The following is a 20006-nucleotide window of genomic DNA, read 5'->3' as shown; positions in this document are numbered from 1 at the left end:
TGCTAAATTCAAGTTATCCACATACTGCGCTACCAATAAAAAGACCATAAAGACAAAACTGTGTTTGCATTTGTGAATGAATCATACAGTTTTCCATTACATTTACTCAGTGAGAAAACTAGCTCAATTTGATTAACTAGATCAAATAGAAGTCAGAACAACCCTGTGTGACAACCAGAGTATCATTCTCCTATCAAGTTGCCTGGACAATTCACCATCATTCTATAATTCAATAGCCTTTTAAATATGTATATTCTCTGACCAGGCATTTCCATGTCTAGTAATTTATACTAAGGAAATGGTTCAAGACATATGTAAAATAAATTTCAGTGAATGAAAAAAACTATAAACATTCTTAGTGACCAAAGATACGTTACTTAAATTAAGCCATACAATTATATGCCATGTAGACATTAAAAACATTTTATATAGAAGACATTAACATTGTGTAAAGCACATTATAAAATAGAAATATGAACCCATTTCATTATTTATCTAGTGTGCTTTTGTATATACATGTGCACAATACACACATATGCAAATGTATGAATGCACACGCCTGAGAACAATATACACAGGGACATGTGCAAAAGTATGTGCCAGTATGATCAGGGGTTCATGAAACTACAAACATATGTACAAAGATATGTCTGTATATGCATATATGGGTACATAAGAGAATACATACCCATGTGCATATAACTGCTAATGCATACACCTATATTTGGACTGTGAGCTTGTGTTTTAAGTAGGTGAGTGTGTGTATATCCTTGTAATCACTACTTAGCAGCTTGTGACCTTGAGCAAGTTACTGAGCCACTTTGAGTCTTTGACAATGAGAATAAACTCTAGCTCATAAGGGTTTTGTATGGATTAAATGAAAAAATGGATGTAAATTACTTAGTACTGTGACTGTTGCATAAAAAAAATCAATATTAGCTTTCCTTCATTCCTTATCTATACACATGTATACTGATCTAGAACTATGTGTATTTACATAGCTATAAACTCATGAGAATGTACATTAAAATATTACCTTTGGTGATCTACTTGGTTTTTGTTTAGGGAGGGTTTTGCAGTTTTTTGGCTTTCATGTTTTACAATTTTTCTCAGAAGATTTTTTTCGTTTTTTTGACACTTCAATTCTGCATAATTTAAAAATATTAAATGCCACACTAAGGAATACATGATTTTGATACTCCCGCAAATTTTCTGTATTCTAGCTGTATATCAGCGTTACCTAATAGCTCAAGAAGATGGCAGTACAAAGAAAAACCACAGCTCTTTTGCTCGTTAGCCTTATTCAAGTCAGGATGAAAAGGATGAAATCAGATCTCAGTATACAGTAGGGGTGATTTGCAAACACGGGTGGTTTGCAAACACTGTGGTGACAGTTAAGTGACATCTGTTATTCCCATTTTATTAAAGCAGTAAGGAACCCACAGGCTGCCCAAGGTCATACAAAAAAAGCATGTGCTAGATCCATGTGCTCTGAAGAGACCTAAAGATTAACTGCATTGCCACAATTTGGGATGTGTTTATGAAACCAAGAAGCGAAATTCTTAACTAGTCATTTTGGGAGTCCAAGCCTGAGTGGGGGCGGATTGCAACACATGGCTGATGATAGCAAAACAAACCCGGCTGCACCAGGGTTAATCTACGTTTTAATCGCACTGGCTTTCCTTATTTCTAAAATATAAAATAGTAGATAGTCTAAGATAAGAGTATTTTATTTCATAAAAGCAGGATTGACATCTGTATGCACCGAAAGCATTTGAAACATGACAAACACAAGCCGTTATTTGCGGTTCCAATCAACATCAGTTTACCACCTGGCTCAATTCCCACAATTACAATGTTTGTTACATTAATAAGACTTCTAAAAGCCATGCAGAAGGTCTCTAAATTTCCTGGGGGAATTAAGCTACAGACGGGGAGTGAAACAAGCAGCTCTTTTTCCCTGGGGCCTCAATTTATAAATCAGACCTGAGAAAATGATCCAATTATTCCCTATACATTTCCTCCCCAACTATGCCATCAAATCTCTTAAAACGTCATTTCCAAGCATTTAAAATGCACCCGGCACACGCCCTGCAGACTTCACCGTAGCTCTCCCTTTTGGGGCATCACCACAGCCAAACATCGCCTCTTCCAAATCTACTGCAAACTACGGGCTTGTCTCTCGCTTCGTATTTTGACTTTTGTCTTAAAACGGAGGCGAGGGGGATGGGTTTCGACCAACTAGGCTCCGAAACCCTGAGCAATAGCATCTCGCTGTGGGGAGCTATCGGCAGCAGCAGAGATTTTAATCTTTTCTCTCCACCCAGTTTCCGTTTTATGCTTTTTTTTCTTTCTCTCTTTCCAATGACATCAAACCAAAGGTGGAAAAATGAAAAACGAATGCCTCAGATCGACGCCGCCTTTGGGTTGCAGGTTCTGTCTGACTCAGGGACCCGCCCGCCCTGGGAAATGCGGGAAACTAGGCCGAGAGGAAGGCTTTCCACTGCCCGAGTCCCACCCGGGGTCGCGGAGGGGCAGGCCGGGCCCGCGGCGGCCGTGAATCCGAGCCCGGGGCCAGACCCGCCCGTCCAGGCCCAGCGCGGCCTGCCAAGCCCCGGCGTCGAGTTGGCCGCGGGCGGGCCAGAGAGGCCTGAGGCGGCCAGCGGAAAGGGCAGAGCCGGGGGCCGGAGTCCGGGGCGGGGGGCAGAAGTCGGGCGCCGCTTACCTGCTGGTACCTGCTGCCGCAGGCCGGCTCGACCGCCGCTAGCGCCGCCAACGCCAACGCCATGGCGCAGCGGGCAGCAGGGAAGGAGAGCGAGCGAGCGAGCGAGCTAGCTGAAGGGGCGCGGCCGCTGAGGCCTGGGAGCGCTGGGAGGACGGGTTGGGGTCGCGCCTTTGGGTGGGTCTCGATGGCCGCCGCCGCTCCCGAGCGAGACGCTCTCCTCAGGCCGTAAGCGCCGCCGCCTCCGAGGCTCCGACGCTGCCCCTGGGGAAGAGGCGGGGACGACGACGGCGACGCTGCGCCGCCGCCCCGCCCCCGACTCGCACCGCCCAGCCAGGCCGGGCCTAGCCCTGCGCCGCTGCCCCCCGGTGCCGCGGCTCGGGTGTAGTTGCTCCAACGACGTGAGCCTCCGAGGCTCAAGTGTTGTATTCGATTCCACTAAAAACTAACTACTAACAGGCCAGCCCCAAGAGAGGGCGACGCTGCTGATGACAGTTCCTGCCAAGCACTGAGCTTCACCTACGTGCCCTTAACCAGCTTTCAACACGACTGCCCTGACGCAGGGACCACAGCCCCATTCTCTAGGTGTTGGCAACCAGAGAGGTTGACAGTCTTCACAGCAGCGACCTGATCCCCGGTGTCTCGCCGCAGAATCGTGATTCTTAGTCACTTCCTTCTTTTATCTGCCGTACTCATAAACCAGGGGTCAGCCAGCAACAGGGAGGGGGCCAAATCTGGTCTGTCACCGTGACTGTGAAAAGTATATGAAATTCAAGTTTCAGTGTCCATAAATAAAGTTTTATTGGAACATAGCAGCACCCACTTGTTTAATATGGCCTGCAAACCCTAGAATACTTGCTATCTGACATTTTACATGAAAAGTTTGCTAACCCTAAATCCTTGAGAACTCCTTGGATCTCAAATCCTACTTAGGGTGGATGATTATAATAGCACCCTCATGTTTATACGGTCCGTTAGTATTTTAACAGTCTCATCTGAGGATACAGAAACCGTATTTTCCAAAAAAGCTCCCTGAGCAGGTGACATGGAAGTCAACACTTGAAGGATTTGGCCATGCTAAAAGCTTTCCGAGCCACAGGAACAGGTGCAAAGGTGGGTCCAAAGAGAGATTGCCTTGTGGAAGAACAGAAAAGAGGCTGGCGTTGCTGCCATATAGGAGATACAATTATCAGTGTTTCACAGATGAGGAAGTTACACCCAAAGAAGTTAAATATCTCACCCAATGACACAGAGCAAAGAAGTTAAATATCTCACCCAATGACACTAAGGGGTGAAGCTGGAATGCAGCTCCATTAAGCCAGCTTTCTTAATCAGTCTTACACAACTAGATTATAAGCTCTGTGAAGACAAGAGTATTTGTCTTTTAAATCTTATTACTTCCCAGTCGCATCTAGCACAGTATAGCTATATAGCAGGCTTGCAGGGTCTGTTTCTTTCACACCCAGCCATCTGCAATTGCTTCTACCCATATGCCCTTCAGAGGAAAAAAAAATCTTCCATCTCTGAAGCTTGTTGCAATTCCCATTTCTTCTTCATTGTCTTTCCAAGTTGGCAGTGTAGAGGTTGTATTAATATGATTATTGTCTTAGCTTCTAATTTTGAAGTTTAGTTAACTATGTATTTTAAAAGAGGGTTGTGTTTTCGAACACACTGTGAGGTTTCTGCATATATGAGAAAATTATAATCAATAAAAACTCTAGATGTTTACCATCTTCACTTTGAGTTCTCTCTCAGTATCCAAACTCCTCCATATCTGTCACTATTTCCAAGTTTTAGTCTCACATATTAACATGCTGGGAGAGTGAACAAATCCAGCAACATTCCAAGCTCTGAAGTCTATTTAGAGGCTCCTTACTCTGTCCCTCAGTTGTTGTCTTCAATCCAGAAAAACAACCTTTAAATGTCATCAGGTACAGTGAATCAAACATAATGTCCTGCCATGTAGTCTTGTAAAAAGGGTGCAAAAATTTAATTTGAAATTTTTAAAAAATCTCAGCAGTGGAAAGTAGAAATCCAGACTTCTTTGTTCAGGTTGTCTAAATTGACGTGTAAGAAAGAATAAAAAAGAATTTGTCGTCTGGGCACAATGGCTCACATCTGTAATCTCAGCACTTTGAGAGGCTGGGACTTGAGGATAACTGGAGTCCAGGAGTTTGAGACCAACCTGGGCAACATAGTGAGATGCAATCTCTTAAAAAAAAAAAAAAAAAAAGAATTTGTAGGCCTGCCACATATGACTTGTGTATCAACAACTGCAGTCTTTATGCATGTCTGCAGTGCTGTGGCTTTTGTGAAAAAGATGTTGCCACCCTCCTATCTATTTCCTAAATTATCTTCTCCCTCAATATCTATACACTCCCTGCATGTGGACACAAATATTTATCATAATATAAATAACAGGCCTTATCATTGAAATATTTTCCATTAAAAGTAAAAGAAAATTGATCTCCAACTTCCAATCTCCTTTTCCTATGTCCTCAACCAAAATGTTCTGTAGTCACGGTAAAGATTTTGGTCTTTTTTTCTTGAGTTTCCCAAAGCCTCTAATAAGTAAATTGAGATTATTTGCCTTGATTTGATGGGTGGATACATTGGATAATTGAGAAATTGAGTCACTGCTACATTAGGCCTCCAGCTGGCAGGCAAATTGTACAATGAAGGGGGAAAACTGAATTTCTGGCTCATAGATCCATGCCTGGTACAAGCCAAGCAGACAGAGAAGATAATCCAAGACCATAAAAATTGTGCTCTTTGGCTTCATCTCGAGATGTTGTCAAGAGAGTTTCCACAAAGAAAGTTATTAATTTCAGATTGCTGCACTTAGAAACTTATTTCCCCACAGAATAACAGTAATACTTTCCATGTGCAGTACTTTGTATGTAAATTGCTGACTCTGAATAATCCCTCCTGAGAGAGAAGAGAAACGTGGACAAGTATGAGCATAGCTCATGTCCCTATCCCTTTCCTCACACAATACAGATACAAATCTCTAGGATAAATGTGGCCTTCTGTCTTTCATAGCCACATGAGGCTTGACCTAGGTAGTGCAGAGCTCAGTAAGTAACCAAAAAGGTTTTGCTAAATGTGTTAAATTTAGACTAAAGCCTCATTAGTCTAATATCTCACTTGAAGCCCCGAACTTCTCCAGCTAATCTTTAAAGGGCTCCAGTTAAACTATGAAGTTTTATTTCTCCTGACCTACTACTTCTTTTAATTCTCACTACATTACCATAAGATCCATTAAGAGCAAAAGGTAATATCTTCATATTACAAATAAAGAAATTATCCACTGATAATTACTACTGTTATAGAGTACTTCCAGAATCTTGGACCCAATGGTACATCATCTGCTTAATCTTCATAACAAACCCGTTCTGCAGATGAAGAGACTCAGGAAATTTACATAACCTATTCAGCTTTGTGAGTGGTGGAGTCGAAACACAAACTAAGATTTGTCGGGCTCTAAAACGTGAGTGCTGCTTTGGGTATGGAGAGAAATACAGGACATAAAAAGACAAGAGATAGAATTTCTCCATCATGGAGTCTTCATGATGAAATAGAGATGATATTCAAGACATTTTTAAAATATAAAACTTACAAGTTAATTACAACCGTGTTGAGCTATATTAACTAATGCTGAGAGATACTGAAGATAATTATGTTGCAAGGTGGGCTACTCAGGTAAGGATTGGGAAGAAAGGGTTTTGAACAAGAAAAGGGCTTTGTTGGCTGGGTGCAGTGGCTCACACCTGTAATCCCAGCACTTTGGGAGGCCAAGGTAGGCAAATCACCTGAGGTCAGGAGTTCAAGACCAGCCTGACCAACATGGAGAAACTCTGTCTCTACTAAAAATACAGAATTAGCCAGGCGTGGTGGGGCATGCCTGTAATCCCAGCTACTTGGGTGGCTAAGGCAAGAGAATCACTTGAACCCAGGAGGTGGTGAGCAGAGATAGAGCCACTGCACTCCAGCCTGGGCAACAAGAGTGAAACTCTATCTCAAAAAAAAAAAAGAAAAAAAAAAAGGAGAGAAAAGGGCTTTGCTGTCATGGGAAGAGAGAAAGTTGTCAACCTAAAATAACAATAGAGAGATTCTCCAAAGACAATGAATTTATTTGAGAACCCACAAGATTGCAATCTGGGATATGTGTGCACCTCATGAAGGACCATAGATGTACCCAGAGAGCAAAAGGAAGGCAAAGGTTTTTAAAGGCAAAATGAGGAAGATTACGTAAGTTGTTTTGAAACTATTATCCTTGGCTACAAGGATCAATAACAAGGGTGGCATCACTCCAAGGCTAAACAGACAGTTGCTAGGCAGACATCCTTGTAGTATTCTGTGTGTGAGGTTGCGGTGGCCGTTGTTCAAGGTTGTGGTTTTCAGAAAGTCTAATCTAAAAATAGATTTTAACATAGACATGTGTGCATCAGAGCCCCTCCTTTATGGCCTCCCGACTCCTATTTGTATGGCATAAGTGACTCCATTTTGATTCTTACAGCTTTTACAAAGTCATGACTATAATAGTACAAAAGCTTAGAACTTAGCTTAGAACAAAGTCTTAGAGCTTAGCAAACTTTTATGTTAAGGAATAGATAGAAATATTTCAGTCTTTGTGGACCATAGCTCTGTTGCAGCTACTCCACTTTGCCATTGTGATTGTGAACACAGCCATAAACAATACCAAATTGGCATGACTGTGTTCCAATAAAACCTTACTTATGATCATTGAAATGTGAATTGCATATGATTTTTTATTTTTATTTATTTATTTTTGAGATGGAGTCTCACTCTGTTGCCCAGGCTGGAGTGCATTGGCATGTTCTTGGCTCACTGCAACCTTCGCCTCCTGGGTTCAAGCAATTCTCCTGCCCCAGCCTCCCTTGTAGCTGGGATTACAGCCACCTGCCACCATGCCCAGCTAATTTTTGTATTTTTAGTAGAGATGAGGTTTCACTATGTTGGCCAGGCTGGTCTTGAACTCCTGACTTCAGGCAATCTGCCCACCTCAGCCTCCCAAAGTGCTGGGATTACAGGCGTGAGCCACTGCACCCAGCCTCAACATATGATTTTTATGTGTCATGAAATATTATTATTCTTTTGATTTTTTTTCCCAACTAGTTCAAAATGTAAAAACTGGCCAAGCACAGTGACTCATGCCTGTAATCCCAGCACTTTGAGAGGCTGATCACTAGAGGATCACTTGAGGCCATAAGATTGAGACCAGCCTAGGCAATATAGCAAAACTCTGTCTCTTCAAAAAAAAACAAAAAACAAAAAAAGCCATTAGTCAAGCATGGTGGCAAATGCTTGTGGTACCAGCTAGTCAGGAGGTTGAGGCAGGAGGATCACTTGAACACAGGAGTTTGAGGCTGCAGAGAGCTATGATCATGTCACTGCACATCAGCTCTACACAGCAGAGCAAGACCATGTTTAAAAAAAAAGTAAAAACTCTTCTCAACTCTCAGGTCAAACAAAAACAGGCAGCATGCTGGACTTGGCTCCTGGGCAGTAGTTTGCCAATCCCAAGTTTAGTAGCAAGACAAAATAAGTTATTTGCTAAAAGATTAAGTAGAGAGTTTAAGCCAGAGACTAATGCTGAACATCTACTGAAAAGGAAAGAGAAAGGAAGATACAAATTTATAAAAGATCATAAAATATAAACAGGTAAATGGCTTTTATGAAAAGGTAAGTCAGAGGCTGGATGCTTTGGCTCATGCCTGTAATCCCAACACTTTAGGATTACCAAGGTGGATGGTTCACCTGAGGCCAGGAGTTCCAGACCAGCCTGGCCAACATGGCAAAATCCTGTCTCTACTCAAAATACAAAAATTAGCTGGGTGTGTGGCACACACCTGCAATCCCCGCTACTTGGGAGGCTGAGGCAGGAGAATCACTTGAACCAGGGAGCAGAGGTTGCAGTGAGCCAAGATCATGCCACTACACTCCAGCCTGGGGGATAGAGCAAGACTCCGCTTCAAGAAAAGGGAAGGGGAGGGGAGGAGGGAGGGGAGGGGAGGGGAGGGGAGGGGGAGGGGGAAGGGAGGGGGGAGGAGAGGGGAGGGGAGGGGGGAGGGGAGGGGGGAGGGGAGTGGGGGAGGGGAGGGGGGAGGGGAGGAGGGGAGGGGAGGAGAGGGGAGGGTCAGGCTAGGTGCAGTGGCTCACACCTGTAATCCCAACACTTTGGGAGGCCAAGGCAGGTGGATCATCTGAGGTCAGGAATTCAAGACCAGCCTGGTCAACATGGTGAAACCTCATCTCTACTAAAAAGACAAAAGTTAGCTGGGTATGGTGGTGTGCACCTGTAATCCCAGCTACTCAGGAGGCTGAGACAGGAGAATCGCTTGAACCTAGAAGGTGGAGGTTGCAGTGAGCTGGGATGGTGCCATTGCACTCTAGCCTGAGCAACATAGCAAGACTCCATCTCAAAAAGAAAAAAAAAAGAAAAAGAAAACGTGAGTCAGAGGAAAGGGATTCACCAATAAGAATTCAACATGGGACTCCTGATTCCTTGGTTTGCCTTCTTGCCACTGGAATTCCACAGATTTATTCCCTTCAGCAAATATTAATTTAGCGCCACTATAGACAAACACTGTGACTTTATGCCTAGAACCTGAAACTATTTAAAAAATGGTCTCTCATTTATTCTACAAAATGAAATTAACTAATTTCTCCTGTGATTTCTTCTTTTACCCATTGGTTATTTAAGAGTGTGGTTTGATTTCCACATATCTGCAAATTTCCCAAATTTCTTTCTATTATTTCTAATTTTATCTCATTGTATTTGGAGAACATACTTTGCATCATTTCAATCCTTTTAAATTTATTGAGGTTTGCTTTATGGCCTAGAATATTAGGTCTACCCTGGAGAATGTTCCACATACACCAGGGAATAATATATAGTCTGCTGTTGTTGGGTGTTAAGGAAGTTTAAAACTTCCCTCTGAGGGTTCAGTAATTAAGTCTGTTGAAATAAACTGACAAAAGACAGATTAACAGAAGAGGCATACAAATGTATTAACCTGCAAGCCAATGGGAGTCATACCAAGTATGAATCTCAAAGGACCTGACAGATGAAGTTTGAATGTCTTCGCAGGGGAGATGCCAGCAATTTTAAAGAAAGAGTGATACGGTTAGGCTTTGTGTCCCCACCCAAATCTCATCCTGAATTATAATCCCTAAGTGTCAAGGGAGAGATCAGGTGGAGGTAACTGAATCATGGGGGTGATTTCCCCCAGGCTGTTCTCATGATAGTGAGATCTGATGGTTTTATGAGGAACTCTTCCCCCTTCACTCAGCGCTTCTCCTTCCTGCTACCTTGTGGAGAAGTAGTGCCTTGCTTCCCTTTTGCCTTCTGCCATGATTGTAAGTTTCCTGAGGCCTTCCTAACCATGCTGAACTGTGAGTCAATTAAGCCTCTGTCTTTTTTTTCTGAGATGGAGTCTCACTCTGCCACCAGGCTGGAGTGCAGTGGCGAGATCTCGGCTCACTGCAACCTCTGCCACCTAGGTTTAAGCGATTCTCCTGCCTCAGCCTAGCTGGGATTACAGGCGCTGGCCACCATGCCTGGCTAATTTTTTGTATCTTTAGTAGCAACAGGGTTTCACCATCTTGGCCAGGCTGGTCTTGAACTCCTGACCTTGTGATCCGCCCGCCTCGGCCTCCCAAAGTGCTGGGATTACAGGCATGAGCCACTGTGCCCAGCCAAGCCTCTTTCTTTTATAAATTACCTAGTCATGGGCAGTTCTTTGTGGCAGTGTGAAAATGGACTAATACAAAGAGTAATTTTTAGGGAGGATGAATGGGCCCAAAGAACAGACAATAGCCTGGAACAAAGGTCCTCTGGGCTCTGGGGAAGGTGGTGACAAGTTTTGGGAAGGTGAAGGGGCAGAACTGCAATGCAAAGATTGTCTTAGTATGCAAATAAGGTCTCTCAGGCAATATGAAAAGTCTGCTTGGGTGGGTGTAGTGACCCAAGAACATTTTGTTTCTTTCTCCAGATTAATCTTCCCTATGCAATGAGATTTTATTTATTTATTTATTTATTTATTTAGAGACACAGTTCCACTCTGTCACCCATGCTGGAGTGCAACCTCCCGAGTAGCTGGGATTACAGGCTTGCACCACCACACCCGGCGAATTTGTGTATTATTAGTAGAGATGGGGTTTTGCCATGTTGGCCAGGCTGGTCTTGAACTCCTGACCTCAAGTGATCCACTCACCTCAGCCTTCCAAAGCGCTGGGATTACAGGCATGAGCCACTGCACCAGGCTGGCAATGAGATTTTAAACAGTGGATTGAAGGCAATTGTGTTTTGTTTTTTTTTTGGAAGAACTTCCCTCAGTGAGATAAGGGACCTTCAGAGACAGCCTGTCCCTGCCCTTGTAGGGAGAAACAAGAGAAGGTCAGAGAGACCTTGATTCTGACCTTCTAAGCTTCTAAGGCTTTCAATTTCCTTTAATTCAAAGTACTCAGTATTCAAATAATACACCATACTTTGGCTTTAGCTGGCTTATAGTGGGGTTTAAGACTTCTATTTCCTTATTGATCTTCTACTTAGTTGTTCTCTCCGTTATTGAAAGTGGGTTGTTGAAGTTTCTAACTGTTGCTGTTGATGGTCTATTTGTCCCTTCAGTTGTGTCAGTTTTGCTTCAAGTATTTTGCTGTTCTATTGTTAGTGCATATGCATTTATAATATCCACTTATTTTATGCATTGTCTTGATCCAGAAAGGATCTAGGAGGTTACAGTATAGCAAGAAATCACAGATTAGAAGTAGATGAGAAAGAAAAAGCAAAACAAGAGTAGCAACATAAAATAGACTTTATCTTCTTGTTCCCTTTTGTTGTCATGTGAACAGAGCCTGTCACATAATAAGTCTTCATAGAATTAAAATAACACCAAGAATAAGGTCAATACAAAAATGAAGTTATGCATTATAAGTGCACCGTAAATTTGGCATCCAAATAAAGTGGAGACTTGATTAGTTATACAATTGATAGTGATCCTCAGCAAAGTAGAACAAGAGATGATACCAAGAACAATAGAGAAATTCCTTCCAAGGGTCATCACTAACATTCAATTATAAATATACCAAAACAGACTCCTCCATCCTAAACAGAATATATGCTTTAAGCTAGCGAATTTGTCCTTCCCAGGAGTGATGCTACAGTTAGTCCACATGGGCTGCCACATCTGATTGTGCAAATTGTGTACTGCCCAACTCCAGGATATCCATTGCATTGCAGTCTATGCAAACAACACCCTCTCCCCAACCACACAACACTGCATTGGGCAATAAACAACCTAGGCTTCTACAGGAGTGACTCCATAAAATCTTTGAGTGATTCCTCTTCTGACAAATAGATTAGTCTTCACTATATATTAAAGGATTGTAAAAGAACAGAATATGCTACCCCAAAATATGCCTCTTTGGCATAAGGCTTATTTTGAACCGATTATTTTTAGGAATAGTAGACATGGGAGAATCTCTGAAAACAGAGAAGTTTCCCATTTGAAAGGGAAATTTACATTTATAAAGGAAATCTCCATGTGTAGGGATGTCTTTCTCTGTACTAGGAAGAGAAAGATATTCTAAATCACAAGAAATTCTAATCAATGGAGAAGGCACTAACTTATATCTGCATAACAAAGCTTACACTTGTTTACTGTACATTTCCTGGTTGCCTTCTCATAATTTACCTCCACCACACAATTCTTTCATTGATTTAGCTGAAGATGGTATTTAAGCTGGAATTCTAAGCCACCTCTCTGAAGAGTTACTCATTTCCCTGACCTCCCATGTTTCCATGAGATATGCCTGTTAGTAAACTTCTGTTTTGTTTTTCTTCTTCTTCTCCCTTTTTTTTAAAAATATTTCTTTCTGAATTTTTTTTTTTTAAGACATGGAGTTTCACCATGTTGCCTAGGCTAGTTTCAAATTCCTGGACTCAAGTGATTTACCTGCCTTGGCCTCCCAAAATGCTGAGATTATAGGAATGAGCCACCACGGTTGGCCAAGATACACATGTTAGTAAACTTCTGTTTGGTTTTCTTTTGTTAATCTGTCTTTTGTTACAGGAGTCCCAGCAGAGAACTTAGAAGGGTTGAAGGAAAATTATTTTTTCAAATAATTTTTTTTTTTAACATGCTGTGGGTGGCCAAGAAATGAGGAACAGTAGAGTGTTCATCTACAAGGAAATGAAGTCTCTGAACCTCATCTTTGGACACAATGTTCCTACCAGTTGCCTTAACCAAGTGCCTTGAAAAAAGAATAAGGTGAGTAGAGAAGGTGCTTCACTTTTCCAAGCTCCCACGGTGATCAGGGGGTTCTCACATTTCTTAGGATGGTAGTTTTCTCACTGTGTTTAGGGAGTATCACGGGAAACACAATTACACATGGGAAATGCTAAAGTCAGGAGCTCTGCACTGCCTGCAGTGTGTCAGGGAGACACAATATGCGTTAATTATGGCGCAGAAGAGAATTGACCCTCAGGGGCCCTCAGGGGAAGAAGCTTTGGTGGCTTGCACTCAGCAGCAGCTTGTGAACATGCACGCTGGTTACTATAGGTCTTCAGGGAGCTCTGCTCAGGTGACTCAGAGCAGTCTTCAGGCAAAGTACAAGAGAATCTCTAGTTCTAAATAAGATTACATGAGGAACAGAAAATAATGCCTGAGTTTTTGTTTTGTTTTTAGACAGAGTCTTGCTCTGTTGCCCAGGCTGGAAGTACAGTGATGCGATCTTGGCTCACTGCAATCTCCGACTCCCAGGTTCAAGCGATTCTCCTGCCTCAGCCTCCTAAGTAGCTGGAATTGCAGGCATGCACCACCACACCTGGCTGATTTTTGTATTTTTAGTAGAGACAGGGGTTTCATCATATTAGTCAGGCTGGTCTGGAACTCCTGACCTCAGTTGATCCACCCACCTCAGCTTTTCAAAGTGCTGGAAGTATAGGTGTGAGCCAACATGCCCGGCTGCTGGTTTTTTAAAAGTAGTATAGAAATCCTGGCCTGGTTATTCATAACTTCCCTCTAACCTTATCCCTAAGTTAGGACAGTCCTTTGTCACATCTTCAGTAACTGAAGCCTAGAAAGCAGCAAAGACAAGGCCCTCTCTATGTCAGCTCCCTCCCCTGGAGTGAGCACTGTTACAAGAGAATCAAGGTACAAGGTGGGACACCATCTGGCAATGAGGCCTTTTCCGAGTTCATTATGACAAAACAGGCCACAAAACCTCAGATTTCCATTTCAAACAGAGTAACAGACTACCTGCTTCGTGGCTAAAGGGAGGCTGGTTTTTTTTGGCTCTTGACACACCAAACATCCTCTTGCCTTATCTTTCCTTTACCTGGTGAGCCTGTGTCACTCCATCAGCAGGCACGGTCAGATTAGCTTACAGCTGCTCCAGAACACCAGCGTACATTCTCATTGATGTATTTCACCATAAAAAGTTGTAAGGCACAATTTTTTACTGTTCAGTGGCCTAACAAAGGGGCCTCTGATGTCATGGGTCCCAAAAACACTGTTTGAATAGCACATGACTTGAGCGCTTACTTTAAGTGAAGGACTGTGCCAAATAATTTATATTTATCATCTTTTTTATTACTCACAATAAACACATGAGGCAGTGTTTATTTCTATTTCTATGAGTGAAAGAACAGGTCATATGGAGGTTGATTATTTTGTGTGTGTGTGTGTGTGTGTGATTTTTTATTTTTATTATTGTTTTTTAGTTTTTTTTTGAGATGGAGTCTCACTCTGTCACCCAGGCTGGAGTGCAGTGGCACAATCTTGACTCACTGCAACCTCCGCCTCTCAGGTTCCAGTGATTCCCCTGCCTCAGCCTCCTGAGTGGCTGGGACTACAGGTGCCTGCCACCACACCCAGTTAATTTTTGTAGTTTTAGTAGAGATGGGGGAGGTTCACTATGTTGGCCAGGATGGTCTTGAACTCCTGACCTCTGGTGATACACTTGCCTCTGCTTCCCAAAGTGCTGGAATTACAGGCTTGAGTCACCGTGCCCAGACTCTGTGTGTGTGTTGTTAGAAGATTAGGGCCAAGAGGACTTTATTTGGTTTGAGCCTTCATTTTACAGATGAGAAAACTGAGCTCAAAGGAGTTAAGTCACATGCCCATAATCACGCAGCCAGGAAGTGACTTTAGGGTGGCACACGTCATCCGGCTCTCTGTGAGTCTGTGACCTAGCCTTTCATGATTTGAGGGTTTATGCCACCCCTAAGTATTCTGTCGTCTTGCAACCAAACTATGCTAAAAGGGGAGGGGCAGGCACCCCACTCTGCATCAGATTGAAGTCAAACTTTGTGCCTCAGAACACGCAGAGTCTGTCTGGCCCTTAACAATTTTCTGTTCAGGAAATCTGCCAAATACTTGGTTACCTTTTGAGTTCTTCCTGGGTGTCAGGGAACACTTCTAAAAATAGATCTGTCCCCAGCTCTCCCAGAAGAGGCTTGTAACTTAAAAATGTCACTCCCTCCTCCCTTCCAAAACACAGACTTCACTGCTCCTTCCTTCCAACCCAGCAGCTGCCTGAGAATATACCTTCCTCTTACCTGAAGACTAGACTTCCTTCTTCAGGAAAGGACAATAGTGTCTCTTGCCAGGCAGGAAAGACCTTTCATATTAACTTTGGCAAAAATTGCTTTCTCTAAAGCAGAATGGCTTCAGGGAAAAGGGTGTGGGTCTTGGCCTGATCTTTCGTCTCTTAAAATCCATGAAATGAGACAATGTATGTAAAAGTATTTTATAAATTGCAGATACCAGGAACTATCATGTGTCTCTGCATGTGTTCCCTGTATCTTCAAAATTGCAGTGGGTGGAAGGGAGTCTTCTCTAGTGATACCTCTGGTGACACAGATTTTCCGGCCACAGAAACCCGGGGAAGTTTTTCCTGGCATGGGCTTTCTGTGGGTAACTCCTTGTGTGCTGACATGACATTAGAACCATTGCAGAGAGCAGGCCTGAGGCTGGGCCGGGCTCACACCAGCTAAAATTGAGTCTTAAGCAAGCCAACAGAATTGGGGAGACAAAGAAAAAGAGCCTGTTCACCCGTGGGAGTCTCTCCCAGTTGATTCTGTAGCCTTGTTAACCCGGAGTTGGTCTTAACACCAAGATGCGTTTGCTAGCATCTCACCAGTACCATGCAATGCTTGAGCTCCATCGAACACTTCGTCATGTTAGAGGTGTTTTCTGCTCTTTTTATTTTATTCATGTATTCACTCATTCAGGCCGGAGTGCAGTGGCACAACCTCAGCTCACTGCAACCTCTGCCTTCCAGGTTCAAGCAATTCTCCTGCCTCGGCCCAATGCCCCCTCCTAGTAGCTGGGACTACAGGCGTGTGCCACCATGCCCAGCTAGTTTTTGTAACTTTTAGTAGCGACTTGATTTCACCATGTTATTTAGGCCGGTCTCAAACTCCTGACCTCAAGTGATCCTCCCACCTCAGCCTCTCAAAGTGCTGGGATTACAGGCATGAGCCACTGCCCTTGGCCCCCCACTTCTTTTTCACTCAGCTATTCTTATGTTCATTGGTGTCCTGTTTTTTAGAAGATAATTCACAAAGACTTCAACATACAAACTAGATAACCTAAGAAAACAGAACTGTTCAGGCTACAGATAGAAAGCTTCCTATGAAATGTTTACATATTTTTATATCAGCTTTATTGACATATAATTTATATACCATACAATTGTCCCATTTAAAAGATACAATCCAGTGGCTTTAAGTATACTGACAATTATATAACCTTCACCACAATCAATTTTAGAACTAAAGAAAAGATAGCAGGCCCAAAATGGTGTCCCTCATGCTAAGGTTCTATGCCACCAAACTGAAACCTAAGTTGTTTATTTATAAGATTTGACCTTCTGAGAAACCAGGAGAAAGGTGATGGCCAAATCCCATAAAGCCAACAGGATTTCCTTTACACATCTACAAGGAAAGTCATCTTGAAATGATTAACATACTGTTGGTTCATTGTTTCTTCTTTCCTGCATGTTTTTCTACATGTAAGACTCATCCATTCTGTCTAGCTTGTGAGAGCTCTTTTCTGTGTTTTACTTCATTTATTTATTTATTTGTTTAAACGGGGTCTTTGTTGCCCAGGCTGGAGCACAGTGGCACGATATGGCTCCCTGTAGCCTCAAACTCGTGAGCTCAACTGATCCTCCAGCTTTAGTGTCCTGAGTAGCTAGGACTATAGATATATGCCACCATACCTATATGGCTGGCTAATTGTTTTGGTGGTGGTGCGGGGGCATAAGGTCTTGCTATGCTACTCAGGCTGGTCTTGAACTCTTGGCCTCAAGCAATCCTCTTATCTCAGCTTCCCAAAGCACAGGGATTATAAGTGTTAGCCACGGTGCCCAGCCCTCTGTGTTTTAGACTGGTAGACTGGATGCTGCTCAGTTCATGAATTGCTACTAAAAGCCAATTTGATCTTTGAAATTAAATTTGCTGAAATTTTGTCTTTGACAGAACATTTCCATTACCCTACAAAGAACATTTCATATAAATGGAATCATACAATAGGTGGCCTTTTGTATCTGGCTTCTTTCACTTAGGATACTTTCAAAATTCATCCATAGTAGAATATATATCCACATTTAATTTATTTCTTTTTTTAAATTGCGATAAGGTTCATATACCGTGAACTTAATCATTTTAAAGTGTTTAATTCAGTACTCTTTAGCACCTTCATTATGTTGTGAATTTATCACCTCTATCTAATTCCAAAGCATTTTCATCATCCAAAAAGCAAACCATATATTCATTAAGCAGTCACTCCCCATTCCTCCCCTCTAGCCCCTGGCAACCACTAATTTACTTTCTGTCTCTATGTGGGTTTGCATGTTTTGGACATTTCATGTAAATGAAGTTACACAGTATGTGACCTTTTGTGACTAGATTATTTCATTTAGCATAATGTTTTTCAGGTTCATTTATATTATAGCATGTACATATACTTCATTTTTTTATTGTCAAATATTCCATTGTATGGATATATCACACTTTGTTTATTCATTCATCAGTTGATGTACATTTTCATCATTTCCACTTTTGCCTACTATGAATAATGCTCCTATGACCTTCTTGTACAAGTTTTTATGTGAACTGTACACTTTCTTTAAAATAACTTTATTTTTGCAAGAACAAAACTGGAGGCATCATGCTACTTGACTTCAAACTATACTACAAGGCTAACCAAAACAGCATGGTACTGGTACCAAAACAGATATACAGACCAATGGAACAGAACAGAGGCCTCAGAAATAATGCCATATATCTACAACAATCTGATCTTTGACAAACCCGACAAAACAAGCAATGGAGAAAGGATTCCCTATTTAATAAATGGTGTTGGGAAAACTGGCTAGCCATATGCAGAAAACTGAAACTGGACCCCTTCCTTACACCTTATACAAAAATTAACTCAAGATGGATTAAAGACTTAAATGTAAGACCTAAAAGCATAAAAACCATAGACGGAAACCTAGGCAATAGCATTCAGGACATAGGCATGGGCAAAGATTTCATGACTAAAACACCAAAAGCAATGGCAACAAAAGCCAAAATTGACAAATCGAATCTAATTAAATTAAAAAGTTTCTGGACAGCAAAAGAAACTATCAGAGTGAACAGGAAACCTACATAATGGGAGAAAATGTTTGCAGTCTATCCATCTGATAACAGGCTAGTAATCCAGAATCTACAAAGAACTTAAACAAATTTACAAGAAAAAAACAACCCCATCAAACGGTAGGCAAAGAATATGAAAAGACATTTCTCAAAAGAAGACATTTATGAGGCCAACAAACATATGGCTGCTCATCATCACTGGTCATTAGAGAAAGGCAAATCAAAACCACAATGAGATACCATATCCTTCCAGTTAGAATGGCAATCATTAAAAAGTCAGGAAACAACAGATGCTGGAGAGTATGTGGAGAAATAGGAATGCTTTTACACTGTTGGTGGGAGTGCAAATTAGTTCAACCATTGCGGAAGACAGTGTGGTGATTCCTCAAGGATCTAGAACCAGAAATACCATTTGGCCCAGCAATCCCATCACTGGGTATATACCCAAAGGATTATAAATCATTCTACTATAAAGACACATGCACATGTATGTTTGTTGAAGCACTGTTCACAATAGCAAAGACTTGGAACCAGCCCAAATGCCCATCAATGATAGACTGAATAAAGAAAATGTGGCACATATACACCATGGAATACTATGCAGCCATTAAAAAGAATGAGTTTATGTCCTTTGCAGGGACATGGATGAAGCTTGAAACCATCATTCTCAGCAAACTAACACAGGAACAGAAAACCAAACACCACATGTTCTCACTCATAAGTGGGAGTTGAACAATGAGAACACAGGGACACAGTGAGGGGAACATCACACACCGGGGCCTGTTGTGGGGTGGGGGGCTAGGGGATGGATAACATTAGGAGAAATACCTAATGTAGATGATAGGTTGATGGTTGCAGCAAACCACCATGGCATGTGTATATCTATGTAACAAACCTGCACATTCTGCACACGTATCTCAGAACTTAAAGTATAATAAAAAATATTTTTTTTCATAAAATCACATACTTATGTGTAATATCAGTCCTGTGAGTCATCTTTTCAGGATGATTAAAAAGTTTATTTGCCTACAACCTTTTTTTTTTTGATAAGGAGTCTCACTCTGTTGCCCAGGCTGGATTGCAGTGGCATGATCACAGCTCACTGTAACCTCCATCTCCTGGGTTCAAGTGATTCCCCTGCCTCAGCCTCCTGAATAGCTGAGATTACAGGCATGCCTCAGCCTCCTGGGATTATGGGCATGTGCCACCATGCCTGGCTACTTTTTTTGTACTTTCAGTAGAGACAGGTTTTCACCATGTTGCCCATGGCTGGTCTTGAACTCCTGACCTCAAGTGATCCACCCACCTCAGCCTCCCAAAGAGCTGGGATTACAGGCATGAACCACTGCACTGGGCCACAGCTTTGTTTCTTTAAAGCCAAATGTAATTTCATTTGTGAAAGCTTTAATTCTATTAGTCTATGCTAACTTAAACCACCAAGGAGAAAACTAAATTAAGAAATTTAAGCTGTGTATGGTGGCTTATGCCTATGATCCCAGCACTTTGGGAAGTTGAGGCAGGAGGATCTTTTGAGTCCAAAAGTTCGAGACCAGCTTGGGCAGCATAGTAAGACCTTGTCTCTATAAAAAAGAAATTTAAGAAATTACTTAA

General features: G+C 42.1%; 1 protein-coding gene across 2 annotated transcripts in view; it reads right to left on the bottom strand.

Moving 5' to 3' along the window:
• NDFIP1 (Nedd4 family interacting protein 1) overlaps window positions 1-2823 on the bottom strand; it is a 37061-nt gene extending 34238 nt beyond the window's left edge. Inside the window, exon 1 of one of the 2 annotated variants that reach the window (XM_064366433.1) lies at window positions 2726-2823. In XM_064366433.1, the coding sequence (XP_064222503.1) occupies window positions 2726-2788 (63 nt within the window). In that variant the 5' untranslated portion in view covers window positions 2789-2823. The remainder of the gene's footprint in view (window positions 1-2725) is intronic. The other variant, XM_012461043.3, reaches the window with a different exon arrangement.
• Window positions 2824-20006: the final 17183 nt, after the last annotated feature.

Source organism: Aotus nancymaae, unplaced genomic scaffold (assembly GCF_030222135.1).
Source record: "Aotus nancymaae isolate 86718 unplaced genomic scaffold, 86718_ANA_hifiasm-v0.15.2.pri h1tg000064l_1, whole genome shotgun sequence".
NCBI lineage: Eukaryota > Metazoa > Chordata > Mammalia > Primates > Aotidae > Aotus > Aotus nancymaae.
The sequence above is the reverse complement of the archived record's forward strand: the minus strand, read 5'-3'. Positions and strand labels throughout refer to the sequence as shown.